Below are 25425 nucleotides of genomic sequence, written 5' to 3' on the forward strand. Positions count from 1 at the left end.
CCTGTTTTTAGAGAAAGTTTCAATAAGAACGTAAAGGGTTCAACTAAAGCATTACTATACTTCTTTAATACTATCGAGGGAATACCGTCGGGACCGGCTGACCAGTCATCATACAACACGGATTAAATATCAAGAACCGTACTCTGAAGCACAGGTATGTGACTACAGCTAGTTTGCGAAAAGGAGTGAAGATAATGAAAATATTCTTCATCAATTTCTTCAGGCCTATTAAAAAAAGGACTCACTGAAATTTGTTGCGAAAGCGTTACAGATATCAACAGATTTATTCGATGAAAGGTTTTTTAAGTAAAGTTAACTGGAATCTGATTTTTTCTTTAAGCTTACAAGTTTCCAAAATTTTTAAGGATTTTCTTTTAAAGAGGTGACCATATAAGTAACATAACTAGCATAAACAAAATTTAGAAGGAGATCTTATGTCGTTAAGGAGTTCAACATAAAAAGATAAGTTGATTGGAGACAGAATTTTGAGATTAGTTTTCCATGCCTTATTTCTTTTGTTACGAAGTAAACGCAATTTTTTCTTGTTCCAAGGGTGGTTAAAGTTTGTATTTCTTGATTTGTTAAAAGCTAGATTTTTTTCTAATTAGTTGTTATGGATCTTATAAAAATTTGAATCTGCTTCGTCAATATTAGAAAATTCTAAAGTATCAGTAATTCCAGAAATGGTCAAATCTTCAACAACTGGAAATAAGATCTTCTGAAGTCAATTTAAATTCATGTCACTTCTGAGTTTCTGCCATTTTAAATTAAGAAGAACCCTTCCCCTCATTTTGGTATATTTGCTTAGTTTTTCCTTACAAACTATAAGATGTAACTCTTTTTACCAAAAGATTAAAATTTCAAAATAGGCAGTGAGTTGATAAATAGTTAAATGTTAAGCCCTTAACAACAGATTTATTATAATTTTGATCCAATATATTCAGAACCTTACTCTAATATTTTTTTAAATTGTATAACTATTATGATTTCTAGTAATTATTGAGTGCTTATGCCAAATTGTCAAACCTAATAAAAGCTCAGAAATGAATCATCAAAAAGAGGCTAGGATGCGAGCCACAAAAGTTTGTAGGTTATCGTGTTTTGTTAAAAAAGTCGCCAGTTGAATTATTCTAAAAAAAGATCACCAACAATATTTTTCTTATGATTTCAAAATCTATTTTTGTTAACGAGATTTATTAGAAATCCAATTTTAGTACATTACGTATTTTTTTGTAGATTTTTTATGAAAAAAAACGACTATTGGATTTTTATAAAAAAATGTACTAATTATTGAAAACAATATTTTCTGTGAGATAAAATTAGTTTAAAGCCAATATCTCAAAGTTTTGAAAAGATATTTGTGTCGAAAACCAAATTTTTACCAACTTTTGTTAATTTTTTGTTTAAGTTTGTATTTTTTGTAAAAAATACTGTCAATTCGATTTTTCTCAAAATTTAACCAGATGTTAAAAATGTTATTCTTCGTTTCATACAATTTTTTAGGATATAAAATGGGTTTGGTTGGTAAAATTTTCGAAGCGACAGATATTTTATTTTCAAAATTTTGTTCCAAATTGTATTTGTTTGGTATGGAGTTACAATTGATATACAATTTAATTCAAGTCTCTAGAGTTATTGATACGTTACATATTTAGGTTAACCAAAATGGCCATCTTTTTTTTTAAATTGCTATGGTAAGAAAACCACCTGCTACTTTTTTTAAAAGTGCTTTCTGCATCTTTCTGCATTATTATCTGTATAACAAAACTTATTTGAAGTCGATATCTCTACTGGTTCTTAAGCTATGGACGACGAAAATTGCTTCCCATGTACGTACGTCCATACGTTCAGGAAGCACACACATCTAAAAATCTTTTATTTCGAGAAATGTCAAAATTTTCAATTCGACAAACCGGAACGTTTACAATAACTTCCTAATTAATACAAGTTTATCAACAAATTCTAAATCTTAAACAAGAAAGAAAATTTAGACGGTTCTACACCAAAAGAAACAACTTTTCATAAATATTTCTTTTCTCTAAGTATACACCCTCAGGAATGGGTTTGATTTTGAGTGATGTAAAATCGAATCTAATGGCTTCAAAAAAAAAGCGGTTAAGAGCAAAATGCCAATTTTTTGGTGTATCCTTCATTTTTTTACAATTTAGCTGTCAGTTTAGATTGACTTACAGTTATTTTTATTATACTCAAATGTGAGGCTTATTGTACATTAACAACATGTTTTTGTAGGAACATTTAAGAAAAAATCGATGAACTTAAAAATAATACCATCCGAAGAATAAATAGGTACATGACAGATAGATATATTTTACAGGTACAATCTCTGGTAGGTTTATATATATATATATGTATGTAGGTACCAATAGCTAGAGCCTTTCTTCATTTTTATAACAATATCATCTCAAAGGAACAAAGCTTTATGCCTGCTTGCTATGTTATTGTAATAAAAAAGAACGAAGTCAAGAACACAAAATATGTCACAAGGACATTCTGTCAACAAACTCACTCATAGTACAGTACATACATACTAGTAGTATATAGAAAACACAATACATATCACTATAGGATAAGCATCAAGAGATACGATGTCCTTGTACGAGTATCTTTTCATGCAGGCAAGCTATCAACATAAACTTTATTTATCCGTTTATTCGTTCGGTGGATGATTCTATTCACGAAAAGTTGTTTTCTCTTTCCTTTGCCTTGTCTATTTTGTTTTTATTTCTTTCTTATTCCTTCCAAATATTATTTGTGGGTGTGTTCTTAGATCCTAGATGTACATATGTTCGTTTGAATGTAAGTTTTTATTTTTATATTCGCACTTAAATGAAAATTTTGTCATTTGGGATTCAACTTTTAAAAGTTCTAAAACATTTACTATATGTGTGTGTATAAGTTTCGAATTAGAACGATAAAAGGTCCTGTGCCATTTAAAGTGCTTCACGTCATGTGAGAGCATTCCCTTGGCTATATATAGTGAGGCCAACATAATGCATTCCATATGCCAATGTACATTGTCCTTTCTTCCTTTTTATCTAAATGTCCAATCGATAGAAGCTGTGCTGTGCTGCACTATTCACATTACATTGAACAGAATAACAGTATGCAATGCATTTAAGGATACCATTGTTGTGTGGGGAGACAAAATAAAGCAATTTCTATGCGAGCATAAGATGTTCTTATTCTTCTGATTCTCCTCAATACACATTTTTATGATATATACATTGGACCAGGACACATACATACATATTTATATATATATGTATGTGTATATATATAGATGAGAAATTTGAAAATTAAAAGAGCCACAGTGTTGAAAATTTCTAAAAGAAAACTTAAAAAACAGAAAAACTAAAAATCTCTGCATCACTTAAGGACGAAGGAAGGATATTAAAACAATTTCCATTTATTTTTACCTCTTCTCCCATTTTTATGTTCTTTTTCTTCTAATTATATGTAGATACTGAGAATATGTATGCAAGACATTTTATCTTCAAGTGAATTCTTTAAACACATATGTACGAGTATGTTTAAGAAGGTTTCGAAAATAGAAATAAGGAGCTTTATAGGTTGGTAGGTAGGTACTCTTGACCTTATGGCGTGGTGTATTTTTGGATCACTTTTGATGCCAACAATGGTGGCTGTATCTATTTTAAGTTTTTCCAGCTAATTTTAAAGAAATCTTCTAAGTGCTTAGATGGTGTGAAGGGCATAGAAGTGTATTTTTTTAATGGAAGAGAGAGCAAGAGACAAATATATAAAGTCTTGTTCTTGCATTCCATTAGAATTTATTCTTTAGATTGCAGGATTCAGATAGGAAATACTTACAATAAGTAATATCTTGCAAGCTATTTTGGTTTTGGCAGCTGTCTTTCATGAAGAATTATAACATCTTATAGTTCTTATAGATTTCTAGATTTCTTGGAAGAAAATAGGTAAGGCAATAATATGGTTGGATTGTTCTTCAAAATATTATCCAAGATAGTCAATAAATTTTAGAAATGTTTTTCAACTCCTTGTTAGGGTTTGCGTTTGAATAATGGTAAGATATTCGAAATTATTTCTCTCGCATTTCTCTAAAGAATTCCGACAGGAAAATGATTGTGTTCAAGTTCGAATGGACCATTCTTATTTTGCTATTCAAAACTCCCAAATGACTACAAATGGTACCTGTATAGTTTCAGACTACAGTCCGGGGCGCACCTGGGCCTCAACTCACATGCGTTTCCAGCCAGTTAGGTCCCTAGCTAGCTGTCTCCAGTTCCGCACGCTAAGTTGGTTGAGTTCTTCACCTACCTGGGTGCGCCACCTGAATCTTCCTCTACTGCGCCGTCCCTCGGGATTGGATTCGAAGACCTTCCGGTCTGGAGCGTTGATGTCCATTTGCTCTACATGACCTACACGACATAGACTTTAATTCTGTTAACTAGGTCAGTGTCGTCCATTCTCCTTCTATGCGTACGGGGCCAAACATCACCCGAAGAATTTTTCCCTCAAAGCAGCCTAAGATGCTCTCATCTTTCTTTGACAGGGTCCAGGCCTCAGCGCAATAAATTAGAACCGGGATGATGAGTGTCTTATAGATTGTGATTTAAGATGCTCGAGAAAGGACTTTATTTCTCAATTGTCTTCTAAGTCCAAAGAAGCAGCGATTTGCTAGAGTTATTCTTCGTTTGATTTCAGCGCTGGTGTCGTTGTCTGTGTTAATAGCGGTACCTAGGTAGACAAAGTCATTAACTACCTCAAAGTTTTAACTGTCCATGGTGACGTTTTGTCCAAGACGTCGTTGTTCAATGTCCTTTTTAACTTCCCATAGGAAGTTATTTGATGACAGTATAAACTTGGTCTTGCCCTCATTGACCACTAAACCCATCTTATTCCAACGCTCCACTGACATCACGCTTTGATCCAATTTGTTGAAGAAGTCGCATGACAGTGCATCGCCTTGTCTAAAACCTTTTTTGACATCAAGTGTATCGGTGAGATCTTTTCCAATCTCGATAGACCAGCGTGCATTCTCTACACAAACGGATAAGTTTGACAGGGATACCAAAACTCTTCCCTATAGATGCTGTCATACGCGGCTTTAAAATCGATAAAAAGGTGGTGGGTATCGATTTGAAGTTCCTGGGTTTTTTCCAAGATCTGCCGTAGTGTGAATATTTGGTAGATAGTAGACTTTCCTGGTCTGAAGCCATACTGATAAGGACCTATCAGTTTGTTGAAGAACGGCTTCAGACGGACACATAATAGGGCAGAGAGAATCTTGTACGCAATGTTAAAGAGACTGATGCCTCTGTAGTTGGAGCAATTTAGAGGATATCCTTTCTTATTTATCGGGCACACTATGCTGAGATTCCACTCATCGGGAATGCTTTCTTCCGACCATATTTTGCAGATGAGTTGGTGCATGATCCCTACCAAGTCATTGCCAGCTGCTTCAAATAGATCGGCAGCGATGCCGTCAGCTCCAGCAGCTTTGTTTAACTTGAGTTTAGATATAGCTATCTTCACTTCGTCAAGGTCCGGTAGGCGGAATTGTTGATCTGCGTCGCCAAGGCTGAGTGGTTCTATCTCCCTTACAGTGGAATTCGGTTCGTCATCGCCGTTATGTAATTTGGAGAAGTTGTCTTTCCATATTCTCAGCATCGACTGTGGTTCTACTACGATGTTCCCCTGATCGTCTTTACAGGCTTCGGTTCGTGACTGGTACCCTTGGGAGGTTTTTTTTACGTTTTGGTAAAATTTACCAACCTCATTCCTGTTGTGAAATCCCTCTATCTCCTCGATCGCGTGCTTCTCATGCTCTCTTTTTTTCCATCTAAGAAGCCGGTGTTCCTCTCTCCTCTTCTGCTCGTAGAGCTCGCGAAGAAGCCCTATAAGGTGTTCACTAAGTAGTTAAACCTTAATGGAACTATAGACGCCTCCGTTGATTCCATCTCGAGAATTCGTCCGCGGCCGCCTGGATAAGGAGGATGCCTTAGTGGAAATACCTCTCCTTCCTCTCTCAATCAACAGTTGAGGTACTAGGCACCCGATGTTCACCGCGGGGAGGTGAGAGTAGGAGTTGATAGACAGAGGTGGGTTTTGAGAAAAACCTTTGGACGCTTGTGTCCTCTTAAATGCACATGTCTACCATTTGAACAACAAGTTCCCCAAAAGAATCCTAATCAGTGAATTTACATTCACAACTTGGACTTTTAGGCGCGTCTCCGGCAGCGCGCCCATTATGGTCTAAATTGCTCCAAGCCAGGCAACAAAGAGTAGGTTTGATCAACCCTTTTGCCTTGCTCCTTTATCTGACTTTGCAGCCCTGTTAGTTGACCTTGAATGCTCAACCTGCACCTCCTCCTCTACACTATTTTAATACCCTTTAAAAATAATCAACAAGTCAATAAACATATTCTTTTAAAATTCGAAATTATCTTTGAAAGTTATAATTACTAATTTCGGGTCCGTTTTCTATAAAATGTTGATTGTCGCGTATAAACTTGCACTTCAAAGTAAGACAAAAATGAAAATAATAACTACACAAAGTTTCTACTCAAAAGTTCTACTCAAAAGTCCTGGAATCTTGATAGTTTTTGTAGATTTAACTTTAAAATTCTAGCTTAAGCTATTAACAGTAAAACAATTTTGAGATTAATACTTCTTTAAAATGATATCACTTAAAGATATCTTTAAGTTTTTGGCTAAAAATTGTTGTTAGTCACACAAAACCTAGCTTTGACTTAAAATATAAGTTTTAACTTTTTTGTTTATTCACAAGACCAATACTCATTGTTTGAATCGAGTTGTAAAGAAACTATGATGGTTAGAGATGTTTTTTCTCTTCTGGAAAAACCGAAGTAAGTGATAACTAGCTTGACCTTAAGTTTAACATGACCAAACATTACGATAATAATTCCATAATGACAGAGTTCTCAAGTTTGTCACTTCACACAAATATTAAGAAGCAATACTTTGACCGAAACTTTTATCTGACTCTCAACAAACCTCGGAAATACTTATAGATTAAGTAAACTACCTCTCCAAAACATTTATTCTTTATTGTCCAATTATCATCATGAGATCTTTCATTCCTGAAAATACTTAAAAACTACATTAATTAGTTTTTTAATTAAAAATTAATAGAAGGGTAAAAACTTTCATATCCTTAGAAGTCACTATAGTTAAAGATAATATAATAACAAATCAATATAAATGAAGACTAAAATAATTCAAAGAGCAAAGCAAAGCAAAACTTTTAAGTTCCTTTATACCTTCGTCCAAAATATAGCAGCTCATCCTTTCTATAGCAATATTGCAATCAACAATTTACTTACATTATTTTTAGAATTAATTTTCCTTGATTTATCAAGTTAGTCAGTTGAGTGATTTGCTTTGAGTGAACTATTTAAATGTTAATCGGATTTATTTGAAGCTGAAGTAGGTACATAGCCCAACAATTAAATCACCAGCCTTTCCTCTGCCATGCCCTGCCCTGCCCTTATCCATCAATGAGTTTCAATTACGAACTTTTATAAGCTTTGCAAAACTAATTAACAAGACTCTCAATACGAATTAATTTTACTTCAACCCCCACGCCACACCCACAGCGCCAGCAGCCCACTCACCAATAAAGTAACCATTTAGGACCTTTATACCAATTCTAACGACACGGCCCGTTCCGTTCCGACAAACCCCACCATTCTCTCTATCCATAACTCTTACTCATCTCATCACCTGCTTCAAGGTAGAAACATTAAAAATTCAGATTCCTCATTCAAAACCTCAACATTTTGAGTGCGCACATTCATTTTGGTTGCTTTTTCTCTATCTGTCTCTCTGTAATGACATTGCTCTGTCTCTGTCTGGTTTTTAAATTGTGAATATTCTACGAAAGTATCTAGTATCTTTCATTCGGCACTAAAAAGTTAAAAGAGGGAAGAAAAATAAAAAGCAATATGAAATGCTGCCATCACAAATTTAAGGAGACTACTTCCATTAAGAGCTGTTAGCCGTTGGCTTATGTTGTTTGTGCTATGCTTGGCTAGGTTATAGCTTATATACAGTTATAGGTGTATACAGCTTCTGATGCTGATGCTTATAGTGATGCTGATGCCACAGTTGTTGCAAGTTGCAAGGATATATTTTTAGTTCAGCCTCTTCAGGTGTATTCATGTACATATGTATATACAAGCAGAGGTGTAAATATGTATATATAAAAATGTACCTAAGAGCATGGATATTCACGTATACATATGTGTGTACTGATGTGACCTGCATTCGCAATTAGGTCCTGAACACAAATACGATAACAAAAGGATAATAACTTCAAACCGAAGAAAAGAAAGAAAACTACAATGATGATGTTGATGATGATGATGATGAGGAGGAGCAGAGAGAGAACAGTTTGAAGGTAACAAGAATCTTTGAAAGCACTTAAGTCGACCGTTTTTCCTCCAATTTCTTTTTTTTATTATTTTTCATTTGTTGTTCGACAAGAACGTGATTTTAAAAATAAAAATGAAAGAAAAAAAAAACATATTTTTCTGAGTTTCCGTTATTACTGCAAGGACATTTAACATAAAGTCCTTAAACTCATTCATGTATGCTAACACAATTATATAAAAATTAACGCGGCGTCGTTGTTTTCTTTTACAGATGTATGCAATTACACGACAAGCCAATCTGATATCACGCCTTGGGGAGTTGGAATGTTTGATCCTTTTAGTCTCCTGCATATGTCATGATCTCGATCATCCTGGCTATAATAACATTTATCAAATAAACGCACGCACAGAGCTGGCTCTCAGGTAAGGTTTGATTTGAGTTCAATCAAAAATCAAAATGAATTTCAATTTATTAATTCTATGTTTTATATTTTTGATTTTATTTTTAAGGTATAACGACATTTCACCTTTGGAAAACCATCATTGTTCAATCGCCTTCCGTTTGCTGGAACATCCGGAATGCAACATATTCAAGCACTTCAGTAGAGAAACATTTAAGTAAGTCACTTTAATTACTTTTTTATTATTACCCTAAGTTAAAAATTCCATCAGAGATGTAATTTTACATTGCAGGGTTCGTCTTAATTGTAATCACAAATTCTTAAAATTTGTTCACTTGGTCTTAATACGCGGCTTTCTTATGAGAGGTTTAAATTTTGATTTTGATAATAAATGAGTAGTTTAAGCTTATTTTTTCCTAAAAAAAATATTTCGATTTGTATTTTTTATTTAAAAAAGGTAAAATAGAAGACGATATTAGCCAAATTGCCGCAATCGTCATGGTTGCACCACCATCTCATTTTCTGGTAACTTTCGTGTCAAATTCGCACATCTGTAACTGTATGTACACGATAATACCCACGAATCTCGTCCTTAAGATATTGAATCGATTGTGGAGAAGATGCCATTGACATAATCTTTGTCTTGGCTCCAAAGAATGTCTTAAGTGATCTCGGTGGGCAATTGTGATCAAGTCTTCTAAAAATAACACGATCAGAAAACTCTTCTTGCAAAATTTCAATTGTTTAGTTACTTTTGTGACACGTGTTTCGTTCATATTACAATCTTACAATTTTAGCAAATGAAAAATATTAAACATTTATCGGGTTTTCCTAGGAACTTGACAGCTTTGATTTAATTTCCACCCTTTCACTTATTATCAAACTATCATTGTTGATGTATTCAGTAAACTCAACATTGGTAAAATCAACCAATGAGCAACTTCCGCAAATCATCAAAGTTTTCGATTGAAAATTCGGAGTCGGTAAATGCAACTTTAAGAGCTTTTTTAATGTGACGAATCCCAATTTTTGTTCAATGGGTTAGTCAATATGCAAAATAATATGAGTTATTAGTCGGGTGACATTTGGTTCATGTTTTTCCACGTCATCTACACTGTTTGGTGCCGTATGTACGCCAGTGAAGGTATTGAGCGATATTTGTATACGGCCAAGATATCGATAGTCAGGTTAGCCCTAATCGCCAGCGGCATCTTGCCTTGATTACCGAATTTTAAGATATCTACTTGGACGGCATGAGGTTTCAACAATATGGTACTGCAAGCCACACACCACACCTTGCAGTCGATTAATTGAAAAGTATAAGTTTGATAACCGTGATGCCATCTCAAAAAAAAGGGCCAGTCGGTTGCCCGCCTTGTTCGTGCGATTAAACACCTTAAGACTATCTTCTTTGAAACTACGTTAAGTCATTAGGCCGACGATTTTTGGAAACTTCACTCATACATCAAAAATTGGATCTGAAGAATCAATCGCTGCAAGCGTGTTTGCCAGTGGCCTAGTGAACGAAATCAAGTTCCATTTATAATTGTTTTTATTGTACTTCAGATGATAAACATTTTAAAATATCTAAAATAGATTGCGATTTATTTAAAACAAGGAATTATCAAGTCCTTATTGGTGAGTTCTTGTTTATTAACGTAATTCCTCTACTGCAACAGTTCGCCCAATCTAACTTTCGAATAAGTAAGAATTTCGTATCTTTTTCATATATTGCAAGTACATAATCAGCGAAGTTCCTCCGCTGCCATTGCTGGTCATCGACCGTCTTGAATTTTTCTTTTACTTACTTACTTACTTACTGACGCTACAAGCCCGGGCGGACATGGGCCTCAACCTACCTGTGTGTGCCAACTGAGTGGCGGTCTTTCTAATAAGCGCTCCCTAAAGATTGAATTCGAAGGCTTTGCTTAAATATCATTAGCTCTACATAACCCAGCCATCTAAGTCGTTGGGCTTTTATTCTTTTTACCACTTTCGTGTCGCTGTACAGCCCGTATAGTTAGTCGTTGTGTCTTCTCTTGAACTTTCTATTTATGCAGACGGGACCAAAAACCATCCGAAGAATTTTTACTCCAAGCATCTTAAGACACTCTCTTCTTTCTTAAACAAGGTCCAAGGCTTAACGCCATAAATGAGAACCGGAATAATGAGTATCTTATACATATATGCTCCAGCGAAGACTTTACTACTCAATTGTCTTCTAAGTCCAGAGAAGTAGCGATTTGCAAGACTTATTCATCGTTTCATACCAACGCTGGTGTGGTTGTCTGAATTTATAGCGGTGCCTAGGTAAGCAATGTCCCTAGCTACAGCAAAATTCTAGCTGCTTTATCGATGGCAGCGTTTACTGGGTCTTACCCTCATTGACCACTTAGCCCATCTTTTCCTCTTCCATCGCAATGCTCAAAAACGCTCCACTGGCATCACGCTTTGATCTTCCAATTATGGACCTTTCGAAGATTGGAAAATCTAGTGTTGAGTTTTGCACAATTCTTTCCAGAACTAGGTTAAAGAAGTCTCATGACAGTGCCACGCCTTGTCTTAAACCGTTTTTGATCTTGTTCGACCTTGATCCATCGTCATTCTGCACAAACGGATAAGTTTGACAGGGATGCCAAAACTAGACATTGCAGTGTAAACCTCTTCTCTATATATGCTGTTTCGATTTGAAGTTTCTGGGTTTTTTTTTTTTTCAAGATCTGCCGTTATGTGAATATTTGTTCAATAGTAGACTCTACTGGTCTGAAGCCCCGCTGATAAGGGCCTGTCAGGTTATTGACGAACGGCTTCGGACGTTGAAATAATACGGTATAAAAGGTCTTCTATGTGATGTTAAGGATGCCTCTTTATTCAATGCAATTTTGAGGGTCTCCTTTTTTATGTATTGGGCAAACTATGCTGAGATTCCAATCATCGGGCATGCTTCCTTCCGACCATATTTTGCAGATGAGTTGGTGCATGCTCCCTACCAAGTCATCGCCTGCTGCTTTGAATAGTTCGGCAGCGATGCCGTCAACTCCACCAGCTTTGTTGGACTTCAGTTTAGATATATCTATCTTCACTTCGTCATGGTTGAGTAGGCCGAATTGTTGTCCTGTGCCGCCTAGGCTGAGTGATTCTATCTCCCTTACAGCGGATTTTGATTTTTCATCGAAGTAATATTTATAATTTGGAGATGTAGTCTTTCCATGTTCTCAGCATAAACTGCAAATCTCTTGCGAGTTTTTGTTATAACTGAAGTTTAAAAAACTTCAAGTCTTTATGCAAAATACGTTGTAATGTCGTTTGTTGAATGCCTAAAGATCGTTGAGGATCGAAAAACAAGGGCTTACGTCAACATCACGCAGGTGATTTCGATACTTTATATCACTCACTTGTCCGGAAAGCTTAAGTTTCTATGGAGTTTTCAATGATTTGTTTGATATATTTTGTTGCATTTAAAGTGAAATCTTTTAAAAGGATAACTCTTTACTTGTAATAATTTATTGTGATAAGAAAAGAAGTGATTTTTAATTCACAATTTTATTCAACCCCTAGACACATATTAAAAACGGATCTTTTTATTAAATTTTCTTTGAACATTCTTAGGCATTGTTGATTTAGCTGAAAAACTATTTAATTATTATAAAAACATTGCAACAAATAATAGTATTGAATTATGTGTATGTTGCAGTTCTTGAAACATTTACTACTTTCTGATTTGGCATTAAAAATAGTTAAAAAAAGTATTTTGTTTTAATTTAGTTAAACGCACTTTAGAATAGTTTTATAAATAATTCTGTCAGTGTTTTTTTTTTAATTTTTTCCTTGGATTAACTTCAGTAAAAGATATTTTTTCTATTCTAAAATAAAAGAAAGTTTTCTTTAAAATTTGTTCACTAAATATAAATACAAAAAAGGGCGTGAAAGTAAACTTTTTTCAGAGTGCTTGACCTTTCGAAATATCCAAGGTCTTATTTTCCATTACAAAAGCAACTTCTATTTGCCAAAACACTAATTCCCAAAATAGGTACATTAAAGCTATATTAACAAACGATCTATAGGTAACTGTCTCAATTAAAAATAACTTCTCCTGAAGCATTCAGCCACAAACTAAACAAAACCTTACACCTACGCAAATACAATAATTAAGAAATGTTTGGTTCAATAAATCCTCGTGACAAACAAAAGAGGACAATAATAGAAGGTTAGAATTTTTCTTTTGATACAAATAAATCTAAGAAACGGTATGAAAACGCTTTCAGTGAAATGAATCGAAATAATTGTCCAAGATACACGTTTGCAAAAAGCATTAATCTTAATTTAGCATTGGGCCATAAGCAAAAGAAGTTAACTATCTATACTTCTGACAAATTATTTAATTAACTTCAAAAGTATGTTGAAATGTGTCCTCAAACTTTAAATGGTTACATAATATAAGTTTGAAACTTCTGCCATTATTTGTGTTCCCTTTAAATATAGTTGAAATTTTTACATATCATTTTTGTTAATATTTCGATTATTTTCAAACAATTTCTAACCAATCCTAACTATGCCACTTAGGAAAATCAAGACTTGAATCTTTCATGCACGAATATGTAACTAAAAAATAGTATTTCTCAGTGGCTTTGAATATATTTTGTTCGCATTTGTTTCACAACTATTTCTTCCTATTGTACATTCAACAAATTCTTATATATAACGTTCAATTCATGTACTCGTATTTTGAAAGCATAGCCATTTAAAGTCTTAAATCAGTCATTCGTTTTATTTTAATTAAGTTTAATAAAGTTTCATTAAAATCAACACATTTCTAAATTCATGGCCAAGGAATAACTTACACTTTGAAAATAATCAAAAAGCGTAAGTCATTTTGTATACTTTTAAATTAAAGACGAATAAAGTCTTGAAACTTTTGTTCGTATAAACAAAAAGTTAGCAGACATGGATTAAGAATAGAATTATATAAAATATTGACTACAAGCTTGAATTTTTTTGAAACATAGAGTTTATGAGACTTAGGATTGCATTAATTGGTGGTTTTTTTATCAGGGATAAAGTTGTAGGTAAATGTTACTCTAGCAGTCTTAAGCTTTTGAGTTTTTCAGGATGTCTTTGGAAACTGAATTTTAAATACTTATACAAAAAAAATCAAATGAGAACTAATAACATACACAACTTTTCAAGAAGTTCATTTATAAAGAGTGTTTTTTAGGCCTGTGATTTGCAAGAATAAATAAAACGCATATAGTTTAATGTTATAGCCAAGAATTTAGCTTTTTTATAAACATAAGGGTTTGCCATTATGTTCTAAAAATAGCCTTGAGCCGTCCCCCGAAGGTGGTTCGGATAAATTCTTGTGGAAAACAAATTTTAGATTAATTTTTGAAGCAATTGGGTTCGTAAACAACGATGTCAGAAACAACCTGCCGATTATTCTCTTACAAAGCGTCAACCGTTTCGGGTTTTACTGCGTTAGAAAAGACTTTATATTACACCACAACACAAATTTTAGCGCTGTTAAATGGCATTGGCTTGGAGATCACGTCACAGTCCCATGACTCGAGCTATTACGCTCAACAAAAGTTTACTTCGATACATTTATTATTTCATTGGATGTATGTCATGTGGGCCGTCTTGGTTGAACTAATGGTCGTTCACATCAATATCTTCTAATGCAGGAATGAAAAATCCAAAAATCGTGACTTCCCCATTGTGGCCGTTTTATTTCTTGAAGGAATATGGATTTGCCCAAAGAGCGCACCAAACACTGACTTTTTGAGAATGAAACTGCGTCTTAACACTCGCTTGTGCATTGCGATCACTCCATGTACTTACTACAATTTGATTATGAACGCACCCATTATGGATGGCCTAAGCCTTTAAACTATCATTCCGCAATATCTTTCATGAAAAGAATGAGCGCAGTTTCATTTATTGCGTTTGATAGCGGACAAACTCATTCTTCTTTACTCTGCTCCCCAGCAGCAATACCGTCTTCTGTGCTCATTTCATTACCGAATTACCGACTCTCCAATCTATTATTTCTAGTAACACCGTACTATTGTTTTAGTAATAGATTAAGTCTATTCATTAAAAAATAGCATACATCAAGTGTTTGCTATCCAGAAGGCCAACTCCAAAAAAAAACTACCAGCTTGAAGACCACACGTCTCAAAAAAAAACGGTTACTTTATTATTTTTAATTTTATTTATTTTGCATTTCCTTACATGGAAGTAGTCACTAGAGGACCACTTTTTAGGATTCAAAAGTATATTCTAAACGGGACGATTTTCAAATAATTTTAAATTTCCTAATTAACTAATCTTAATCTCTTGTATAATTACCTAAATAAAAATTGCGGAAGAGAACTGTAATCTCTCATTAAATGTTCTCTAACGCGATAAAATGTTGCACAATTTAACCTTAATTTTTGTTTTTCCTATCCGGCTATTTCAAATGAAAAACTTTTTGTTCAGCGAAATAAAATTGCAGGAGGCTAAGTGCAAGTATAAAGTATAGTATAGCATTCTGGCAGAACTCTCCATTGTTGTGCATTGTTTGCCCTTAGGAGAGGTTACTTACTTTCTGTATATACGAGCCCTTTATTTAATGATTGGACTCCGAGTGGGTGGATAAGAACAGTTGCAAAAATTGTTTATTACCACAAACTTTTGTTTCGGGTCATGTTGGAAGAAACTTGAACTAAATTAAAAATAAAAAAAGCTAAAGTTTTAAATTAAAACAAAAAACATTTACTATTCTTTCTAATAGGTACTGATTGTGGTTATTATTACAGAGAAAAGTTCATACATAAGTTCTGTGCTTAAAAATTTAAACAACGTAGTAAATGATTAGTTTTAAATAGTTGACTTTATCGAACTATGTTAAAATTTTTAAATCTGTAAAATAATACTTTATGACAATGTCTGCAAATGTAATAAAATTAAGATTTTTATAGAAGAAATAATACTTTTCCTGCACTAATATTGCAAAAGTGGCCATGATAAAGATGGTTTCCCTTGTATATAAAAGATAAAAGGTTGGTCCTAGGACACTTTCTTGCGGTACACCGTCTTCTATTTTCTTTTATTCCGGTAATTTTGGTCGATTCGTAACATATGATTTCAGTATTTCATAGTGCTTCCTTGGTTCCTATCTGAGAATAAGACAAGTATGCCACATCCGTCATTCGATGTTCTTGGTTTATCGTAGAATGCTTGTTTTTAAAGTCGAACTGATATTTTGGTATTATTATTTTCAGTAGTATTTTTTTCGAAAAATGTTGCCCAGGATTGGTATAACCTATATTGGTCTGTAAGATGTTTCTTCTATTGGTTGATTGCCTGGTTTTAATAAAACAATCACTTTTGCAATTTGTGCAATAATGTGGTACATTATTTTTGAGGCTTTTAATGCCTCAATGCAGAGTGGAAGACATATTTCATTGTGTGTGCACTTTGGTCCAATTGTAATTTAGTATGTTCAAGGCTCAAGAATTGTTTCCAGCAATTTGTGATGTGTCTGGTAATTTCTTTATTTTCTTGGTCCTTAAATGATTTCAGCTGTTCCAAATATATGTAACCTTTTAAACCTACGTACTACATTTTTTCTTCGTCCAACGTTATAACGTCTTTTGTGTCATGGCCTTAGTTTTCGATTCGTTTATTTAAAGTCCATAATTTTTACACAAGATAGTTAGTCTACAAATTTTAAATTACTAAGAACTTGTCCACATATTTAATTTTTTGTCTTCCAGTTAGTTTTTTTCTAAAATGTTTTTCAGAACTGGACTGAATAGAGGTGGTGAAAGCTGATCTCTTTGTCAAACTCCTTTGTGTGTTATTTTTGTTCATATTTTTAATCGTCTCTACAATATTTGGGTTTATGTTTTGATTTTTCAGGAAGGACCAAACCCAATTATTTTGTGTTCAACGGAGTCAAAATTCATTCCATTTTTCAAAAGCTGATTTATTATCTGTAAGTGGTCTGTTATTAAGAACCTCTTGGTTGATCGTTATCAAAGCCTTCTTTGATGCCCCTGTAAAGCGTTTTAGAGAAGAGCTTGTTAATTGTAGAACCTATAAGTTGTGTTCCTTTCCTTTTGTGTGTATTGATGCTATCGTTGTTTCTTTCCATTGTTCAGGGATTGAGTTTGTTTGCATTATTTCGTTAAATATATTTGTTAAATTGTTGGAAAGAGAGTTTTCCCATAAAACTACATTTCTGATGATATTCCAACATTTCCGGTGCATTTGTTTTCCTTCAGATCGTCTATAGCTCTTTCGATTATTTCTTTGCTGAACGTAAGAGTGTGGTCGGTATTAATTCTATGTTGTCTAGTGTATATTCTTCTATGATAATTTTGGTTGAAGTGAACGGTTTTTCAAAAATGTAGTTGCGCTTTTATTGATATCTCTTCAGTTTGATATGACGGCTTCATACTTGTAATCGATTCTTGTTTATTTTTGAAATATTCCTTAGCTTTTTTAATTAATTTTGTTTGTGTTCTTTCTAATGTTTTTATTAAATTCAAGAATATCTTTCGTTATTTTATATCTTATAATTTTTCTGAGTTCGTTAAGCTCTATGATCTTGAATGTCAGTATTCGCGTTTGACTGTTCCAAACGCTGATTGATCTTTGTCTTTGTATTTTCGTTACATGTAATTATTTTTGGAACAATTTAAGAGATAACGTAAATTTGTCGATTTCTTCTAAATTTTTTATGGTCAGCTTCTATCTTCATTCCTACTAATCTGTGATTGCTGTCAAAATGTAAAATAACTTATGTTGACCCTTTTTCTTACTTCTTTGAGCGTGACAAAAAAAAATTTACATTTTTCGTTCCTATTTTATTTTGGATTTCCAATCCATTTGCCATTTTAAGATTTTACTCTGGGGTCTTGTGCCTGAAGTCCTTTCTGACGCTATGCTGATTTCCATAAGGACTGTTGGTTAGAGGCATCTGTCGTCAGACTTTTCAAAAATGTACTTAGTAAATCATGTTTGTACTAGGTTAGGTTAGTTTAAAGTGGCTGCGACTTCATAATCCACACACCTAGGCCAAAAGAAAAGGCACATTGTGATACCACATGAATCTAGAGAGTTACTTCCCACTAGTAGAACCATTTTGAGGTTTCTATAAAGCGCAGGAGGTATTTGATATCCTTTTTGCTAAATCACTGGGATTATCAAAAGAGTATTCTACCAGATGAAGTTTGCGTCTTAGTGAAAGAGCAGGGCAAGTGCAGATTAGGTGAGAGATTGTTTCCTCTTCTTCCTCGTCCATACAGCTCCTGCAGAAGTCATTTGAGACTACACCAAGTCGTATTGCGTGTCTGCCTATAAGACAGTGTCCCGTAAAGATACCTATTAGGGAGCTTATAGGAAGTCTGCCTTGAGATAACAATTCCTTAGGACGCTTTAGGTCCAGTGAGTTTTGTGGCTGTGCATGTTGGTAAATTGTGCAACCTACACTTTGCTATCGCAAAAGCTGTTTCTTTTAGCAGAAATTTACATGTAGCTATCGGTATACCTATCTTCTCCCTTTCAGATGAAATAGGTATGACGGTTCCATTTTTAGCGAGTTCATCGGCTCTACAATTTAGTGTGATGTCTCTGTGGCCCGGCACCCAACAGAGGTGAATGTTAAACTGCTGTTCCATCTCCATAAGAGACGATCGACAATCTAGAGCCGTTAGAGATTTGGTTGAGACACCGTCAAGGGATTTGTTTTAGATTTTCCATTTGATTCCCACGAGTAGGCGAAGCAAAAGGGTGGTCTAGCTAATCCGGAGGTCGCCTGGTATCCGGATACTCCGTTAACGACTGAGCTATTTTTAGAAATTGGGCCCTTAGGGTCGTATAATACCTTAGATGCAGGCCAATTAGGAAGTTGAAAGGAAGGAAGGATGTTTTTGAAAAAGGAGAGACGAACAGCAATTAGGACATAAGCGTCCCAGGAAGGAAACAAGGTATTGAAAGACAATGATACACTATACAGTCAGGGAATAAGGAGCCATCAGTCAGCATAATAGCACAAAGCCGATGTAGGAGGGGGTAAGGATTGGGAAGGGGAGGGGCGAGTGACCTTTGGTTTCAGAATTCTTCTTGATAAATAATTCCCGAGAATCATTGACCTGCTCAGCTTCTACAACTCGACAAGTTGGACGCTCAGGTTCTAACTTATTCTGGGTTGTGTTGTTTAGGCGGTTAAAGACTGTGTTTTCATCTGGAAATCTCTTAGCTTGCCATTTCCTTCGGTTTCTTCTTTCGACAGGATATTTTATTTAAGTTTCTCTCAACTTCGAAACAGTTCAAGTAATTTCTTCCGCAGCCTGTTGCACATCAGTAATTTCAAGATGACATTGGAGGTGTCAAATATTAGTAAAATATTTTCTATTTTCGATAATGGATCGCTAAACAATTGAACAACGCTTTGAAAAAATATTTAAAATCTAACAACAAAGGTGGTGATTTAAACGTTGTCATTTTTCAAGCACTTCAGGGTATTCTGATGTTGTATAGCCTGTTCTTTATCATCGTAATACCCGCTCAGCCGAAAATATAGCTGCTGCAAGAGCAACTGTTTCTGATAATCTAAATTTACCGATTTCTCAACGTTCTCAGTGTCGAGATTTTGTGGACCTCAATTACATTTGGATTTGAATTTTCATCCTTATAAAGGTCAAAAGTACAGTTCCGAGGGAACCATTTGAATGAAGTTTGTTTTCAAACTTAATGAAAAACTCTAAACATGATGAATTCAAATTTTTATCAAAGTGTACGTTGTTTGCGTTCACCCTTCGGAACCGAAAAATTGATGAATTCAATTCTTCAAATCTTAGTCTTTTGTTAGGTATATTTAAATGTTACTTTAACTTTTATCCACTACCTGTGAATTATCAGAAAATCTCAACTAAGAAGATTATTTTTAAAACAAAAATAAATATAAAACTAATCGTTTGAGATTTATATGGTTCACTATACCCAATTTTCTTTATCCATATTATAAAATAAACCATAAATCCCCAGCCACAATCGGCGGCTTCGGTAAAGTAGTAAAGTAATTTTTGCTGTAGTCTTTGTCATTATTTTAATCTTTTTGTTCTCAATTAAATTGAATGTTAATAATTAGACAGAGATTATTCGAGCTATTTTGTTGAAAGTGTTTTTGTTTTTTTTTTTCCTCGAAATAACCAAAATCGCTTTTGGGATGATGTTTATGATAAAAGGCTTACAATTAATCCTTTTCATTCCAAATTTGTCTTGGTCTTTTATGTTAGTGTCTGTGCATTGTAGGAGTTATCGTCACTGGCATATTGCTATAACGAAACGAAATATTATACCTATACTTCCAAGGATATAAAGACAAAGTTTATTTATGGTATTTTTGCTTGGGAAAACAGTTTCAAATGAAATTATAATTTGGAACACAAATCAAACACTTTATATGGGTGTGTATAAATAGACTAGAAATGGGAATGAATACTTTTTTCTTAACTAAGCCGCTTTAAGAGAATAATGAAGCTTTTATGAACAGACAGTCAATATTATTCTTATTTTAATGAACAAAATATGAAAACTCTATTTTTTGTTTATGCGACCTTAAATATACGAGTTTTTTATAATCATAGTCAACGTGCAAGTTATTGATTTCTTCAAAGTTTGAATTTGTAAATTCTCATTAGAAAACCTTATGTTCAAAACCAAAGGATTGATTCATAAAGACAAAGAGTTAAAAAAAAACAAGTAGGAATTATAATTCAAAGATAAAAGCCATGCTACATTTTATAGTTTAACTTGGTTTAGTTTTATTGACTTAAAAATTTGAATCCTGTTCACAACTTTTTTTTGTATGTTTATCTTAAGTCTTAAAATGGTGTGGCCGAATAGCCGTCTACCAGACTGTCATTTTAATTTGTATAATAATAAAACTAGAGAAAAATAGAGCTGAAAAGCTTGCCTCTGAATTTAAAAATTTCACTGATTTTGCGAATGGTGGATCGGCCAAGAAGTGGTTTTTTTTCCAAAAAGTGGTCAATTTTACTGTAGTAAGCTCTAGATAATGATGATTCCGCTTCCTCAGTTAACTGATTGTATGTCCTGTTTCCAATTTGCATCAACAAACATTAAATTTCGAATCAAGCAAAGAAAGGTTATCTTCAGTTGATATTGAAAAAGTTGCTGAGCAATCGTTTGCCATTTTATACCACTCACCTTCTCATGCTCATCTAGAAATAATTATGTGAGTTAGCACAAGTCTCGGAATCCTGTTCTCTCCCATCTCCATAGTTTTTGCCATATAATTAAAGTGTTCCAAAAAAAAGGGGGCTTGTTCCTGTTTTTAGGTGCAGCATATAGTTAAATGTCGTACTCGGCAGCCTTAAGGAGTTTTTGATGTAAAAACGGAGGAACTTTTCCACTGTATCGAGCGACATGTATTCCCACACTTGCGCTCCGTAAAAAAGAATTGCAGTTGCAGTTTCTCGAAACACTTTGTATTGAGCAATATGTGAAACGTCATTTCTGAAATGACAGCTCCTCCACATGTTACACATTGCATACTTAGCTTCTGCTACTTTTGCTCGGAGGTGTCTATCTAGATTCAGATTCGAGGTAATCAATACACCCAGATGCTTGTACTCCTTAACTTTTTCTACGACTTCTTCTTAAAAAGTCCATTTTTCCATTCTACAGTATTTCAATCCACCGTTTCTAAATATCATTATTTTGGACTTTGAGAAATCAACTAGTAGGTTCTAGTAGGCTTTGCAGTAGCACTGAAGTTGATTTATCATCAGCTGCATTCTGTCTATAGCTTCGGCCAGGAAGTCTATATCGTCAGCATACATGAGACCAGGTATGAATTTTCCACTATACCGCCTCTCATTGATTTTGATATATCGTTAATGTATAGACTGAAGAGTAGCGCGCTTAAAACGCATTCTTGCTTAACTCCCATTGAGGTCCGAAACTCATCGGAAAGTTCTTTTCCATCCCACACTCGTGCCACGTTTTTTGTTAACATTGCTCTGATGACTGCTTTTATTTTTGAAGAGATTCTATAATATTGTAGAGCTTGTAGAAGAGAGCTTTCCTAGGAATAGATTCGAAAGCTGCCTGAAAGTCGACAAAAAAGGCATACAACTTTTTTCCATTCTTCTTGCTATTTGATCGATTCTTGAGTGATTTTTTCCGAACCCTGCTTAAAACTCAGTCAAAATGGCCTTGCTTTCAATCCAATTGATTAATCTAGTATACAATAATGAACTAAAAAGCTTTGTTGCAGAGCTTAAAAATGAAATACCTCTGTAGTTTGTTGGATCTTCAGGGTTACCTTTTTAATGAAAAAGAAAGATGATTGCTGATAGAAAATTCACAGGAGCGTTGGCCGTCTCAAAAATGTTGTTGACATTCAAAATTTTAATTTTCTATACAATGCTCAACCATTCCTGTGTGCAAGTAATGCTGTCAGGAACTGAAGGGACCTTAAGAGAACATACTGCTGCACGTTGGTTTTAAAGTTTAGAATATAAACATGGGAGGGAAAGCAGGTTGGTAAAAAATTCCACATTCTCGACGTGCGGTTAAAAAAAAAAGAATCTTTCTCTACGTCCGAAATTGAGCTCAAGGGTAAACTGATAAGCATTCCTAGAAGTGTGATTATAACGAATAAATTATTTCAGGCAATGCAACTATAGCTTATTTGGCAGAACATTGTTTGTACAAATTTTGATAAAACAAAGAAAGACTTGAAGCATTGCGGCTGTGTTCGAGCGATGTAAATATTTCGGTTATAGTTCTATCTATCCTATCATTTCCAAAGCTCATTTTTGGATTCTATCCAAAAGACTTGATTTTGGGGCACCTCCCCCAAATATGCTAGTTATATTAAAGCTAAGGACAAATGAAGGCTTTGTAGATTATAGATTATATCCAGACCAAAAAGAGTAAACCATTTCTTGCGGCTTGTCGGAGAAATCCTTAGCACATGTCGAATATGTGAACAATCTACAAGAGGTGAACTGTGATACCCATTTCAGGTGCTGATAGTTGATTAGTTTTCTCGATGCAAGTGCTGCTCATGAATAGCGGTGTCGGAAGTGGATTCTGCTTTAATGTTTGTGAAGCATTAAATTCTATACACGGTTAATAATTACCCATAACTAATGCTGTTAAGATTGGAATAGAATTTAATGAGCTTATCATGCGTTGCCGATGAAGTTCCACATCAATTGAACAAGAACGTAAATCTAGTAACGAATATGAAAAGCTGAGGGCACTATTATCAGCGAAACAATGTAAAAGATTAGAAGTTATAGATAAAGGAGACGGAGACATAACACAGCCTTGGGGAACACCAGCTTTTATTTTATAAACTTCTTGCAAACCATCCAATGCAAATTGTAGTTAACGGTTCGAAAAATAGTTTCTATTCAACAAAGAAGAGATTTATCAATAACAGCATTAAACATTTTCTATTAGAAAGCTTGATGGCAAACTCTATCAAATGCTTTTGATATTACAAGTCCAATTATCTTACAATGTAAATAATATAATCCAAAACGATGTAAAGATTTGTTCCACTGTTCGGTTGGATATAAGATCAATTCATCGTTCATTAAGATGCTCTCGTTTTCCGAGATGTGTCTTAAGATGATAATTAATCAGCTTTTCCATGACTTTGGAAAGAAAGGACGAGTCCAATTGGACGAGAGTCAAAGGGGGATTCTTCGAAATCTAGATTTAGTAGATTGCTTTATTTAATTTAGTAGTAATAATGATTACAAAGTTTACAATGTTGCTTAACTCAATCTAATTAAGGTATGGCTTAGGCCGTCACCTCAAATGACAAGTAAAATTTTTAAATTTAGAGAAAAAAATGTATAAATATTAAAAAACAATAATGTAGATAATAATAATAAAAATCATGAGCTAGGTTTAGTGTGAAAAACAAAAACAACAGAAACCGGAATTATTCAGCTATTATTTTGGCAAAAAGCGGTCAGAATCTTCCATCCTTCATTTCCGTTTAAAACAGTTGTTTTTCTATCAAAGATCATTTACTACAGTTTATATGCCGAATCCGAAAGGCTTATTTGAGAAAGCACTTTTTCATGACAAGAATTACTCCTGGAGAATTTGTCAATATTTCACAAGAGTCAGTACCCCTGAATCACTTTAGGTGGCTCAGGCAGGGATCGAACCCAAAACCTCTCGCAGTCCAACGTACTAATCATCATGCCATGGCTACTACTACTAAAGTTTATACTTCGCACTAAAACTGAGTTCATTTGTACTCGTAAAGGCCTTCCATGTGCTATTAAATGCTGTTTTTGCTAATTAAAGCTTGTTGGAAAAATGGATATCCAGCGTATTTCCACTTTTCGTTTCTGGCACAACTTCCACCAGCCTTTCGGTATATCATTATTTTTGGCTTACTCAAATTCACTGTGAGATTTCAAATCTTCAAATATTTGTCAAGATCCAAAATCATGCGGCTTAGTCTTTGGGAGCTGTCTGATAACAAGACTATAACATCAGCTCAGCATACAAGAGTACTTTAATCCTCCTTCCTTCCGGCCACTTCAAAGTACTTCATTCAGGTTATCAAGAAACAGGATAAGCAAAAGGGTACTTAGCACACAGCCCTGTCTTACTCTCATTGTTGTTGCAAACCATTCTGCCAGATGCTTGCCTTTCCATATCGCAGATTTTATGTCCAAGTATAAGAGCTTAACATTAAGCATTTTTGCTGACATTCCCATGGATGAAAGTTTGTAGATAAGTGACCTTCTATCGATAGAATCAAAAGCGGTTTTGAAGTCTACATAAAAAGTATACAGTTTTCTATGTTCAACCTGAAACGACTGTGCAAAATTCATAAGGGTGAAAATTTGCTCAATTTTTTAATGATTTTGTCTAAAACCAGTCTACAAATCACTTCGAAGGTTCTCATTTTCGACCCATGCTGCGAGTCTTGCGTACAGTACTTTTGCGAAAATATTCAATGAACAATTCAGGATGGAAATACCTCTCTAATTCTCTACTGAATCCAAATCACCTTTTTTATGTAGTGGAGATAGAATCGCTTTTCGGAAATCTTGTGGAAAAATGTTTTTATTAAATGTTTTACTGAATGAATGCACCATCTTTAAATTTAAACGAGAATGGCTGAAAACCAACTTTCGAGTAAACCAATTCATTCTTAAGTTATATTTGCTCAAAACTAAGGTTTTCATCACAACAGGGATTGGACTTTTTTGTAGTCTCTTAAAATTATTTAGGGCTTTTTTTCAGTCCTCTTAAGAACCTTTTAATTGGGTCATTTCAAATATTTATCAGGCACATGCATATTTTGAAAACTGATGTCTACCCTAGAAAGCTATTTCAGGGTATTAAAATTCAAATAATATCACAAATCATCTGTCTATTAAATAATAAGACCTTTTAAAAATCGCATTAAACTTTTGCACTCACAGCTTAATTTATCAATTTTCCAATAATGTTGTTTTTGAAAGAACAAAATGAAACATAAAACATTTTCACCACTCAACCAGCAAACTCTTTAATTAACATAGTTAAAGGAAACTTTTTCAAAACGGAAAACTTCTTAAATATAA

At 34.1% G+C, this 25425-nt stretch overlaps 1 protein-coding gene across 4 annotated transcripts in view; it reads left to right on the top strand.

Moving 5' to 3' along the window:
• Window positions 1-25425, top strand: part of LOC129950583 (high affinity cGMP-specific 3',5'-cyclic phosphodiesterase 9A) — a 267471-nt gene that overhangs the window by 211822 nt on the left and 30224 nt on the right. For all 4 annotated transcript variants that reach the window (XM_056062534.1, XM_056062531.1, XM_056062516.1 and 1 more), the window contains 2 exons: window positions 8668-8819; window positions 8907-9014. In XM_056062534.1, the coding sequence (XP_055918509.1) occupies window positions 8668-8819; window positions 8907-9014 (260 nt within the window). The remainder of the gene's footprint in view (window positions 1-8667; window positions 8820-8906; window positions 9015-25425) is intronic.

This window comes from Eupeodes corollae, chromosome 1 (assembly GCF_945859685.1).
Source record: "Eupeodes corollae chromosome 1, idEupCoro1.1, whole genome shotgun sequence".
NCBI classification, from domain to species: domain Eukaryota; kingdom Metazoa; phylum Arthropoda; class Insecta; order Diptera; family Syrphidae; genus Eupeodes; species Eupeodes corollae.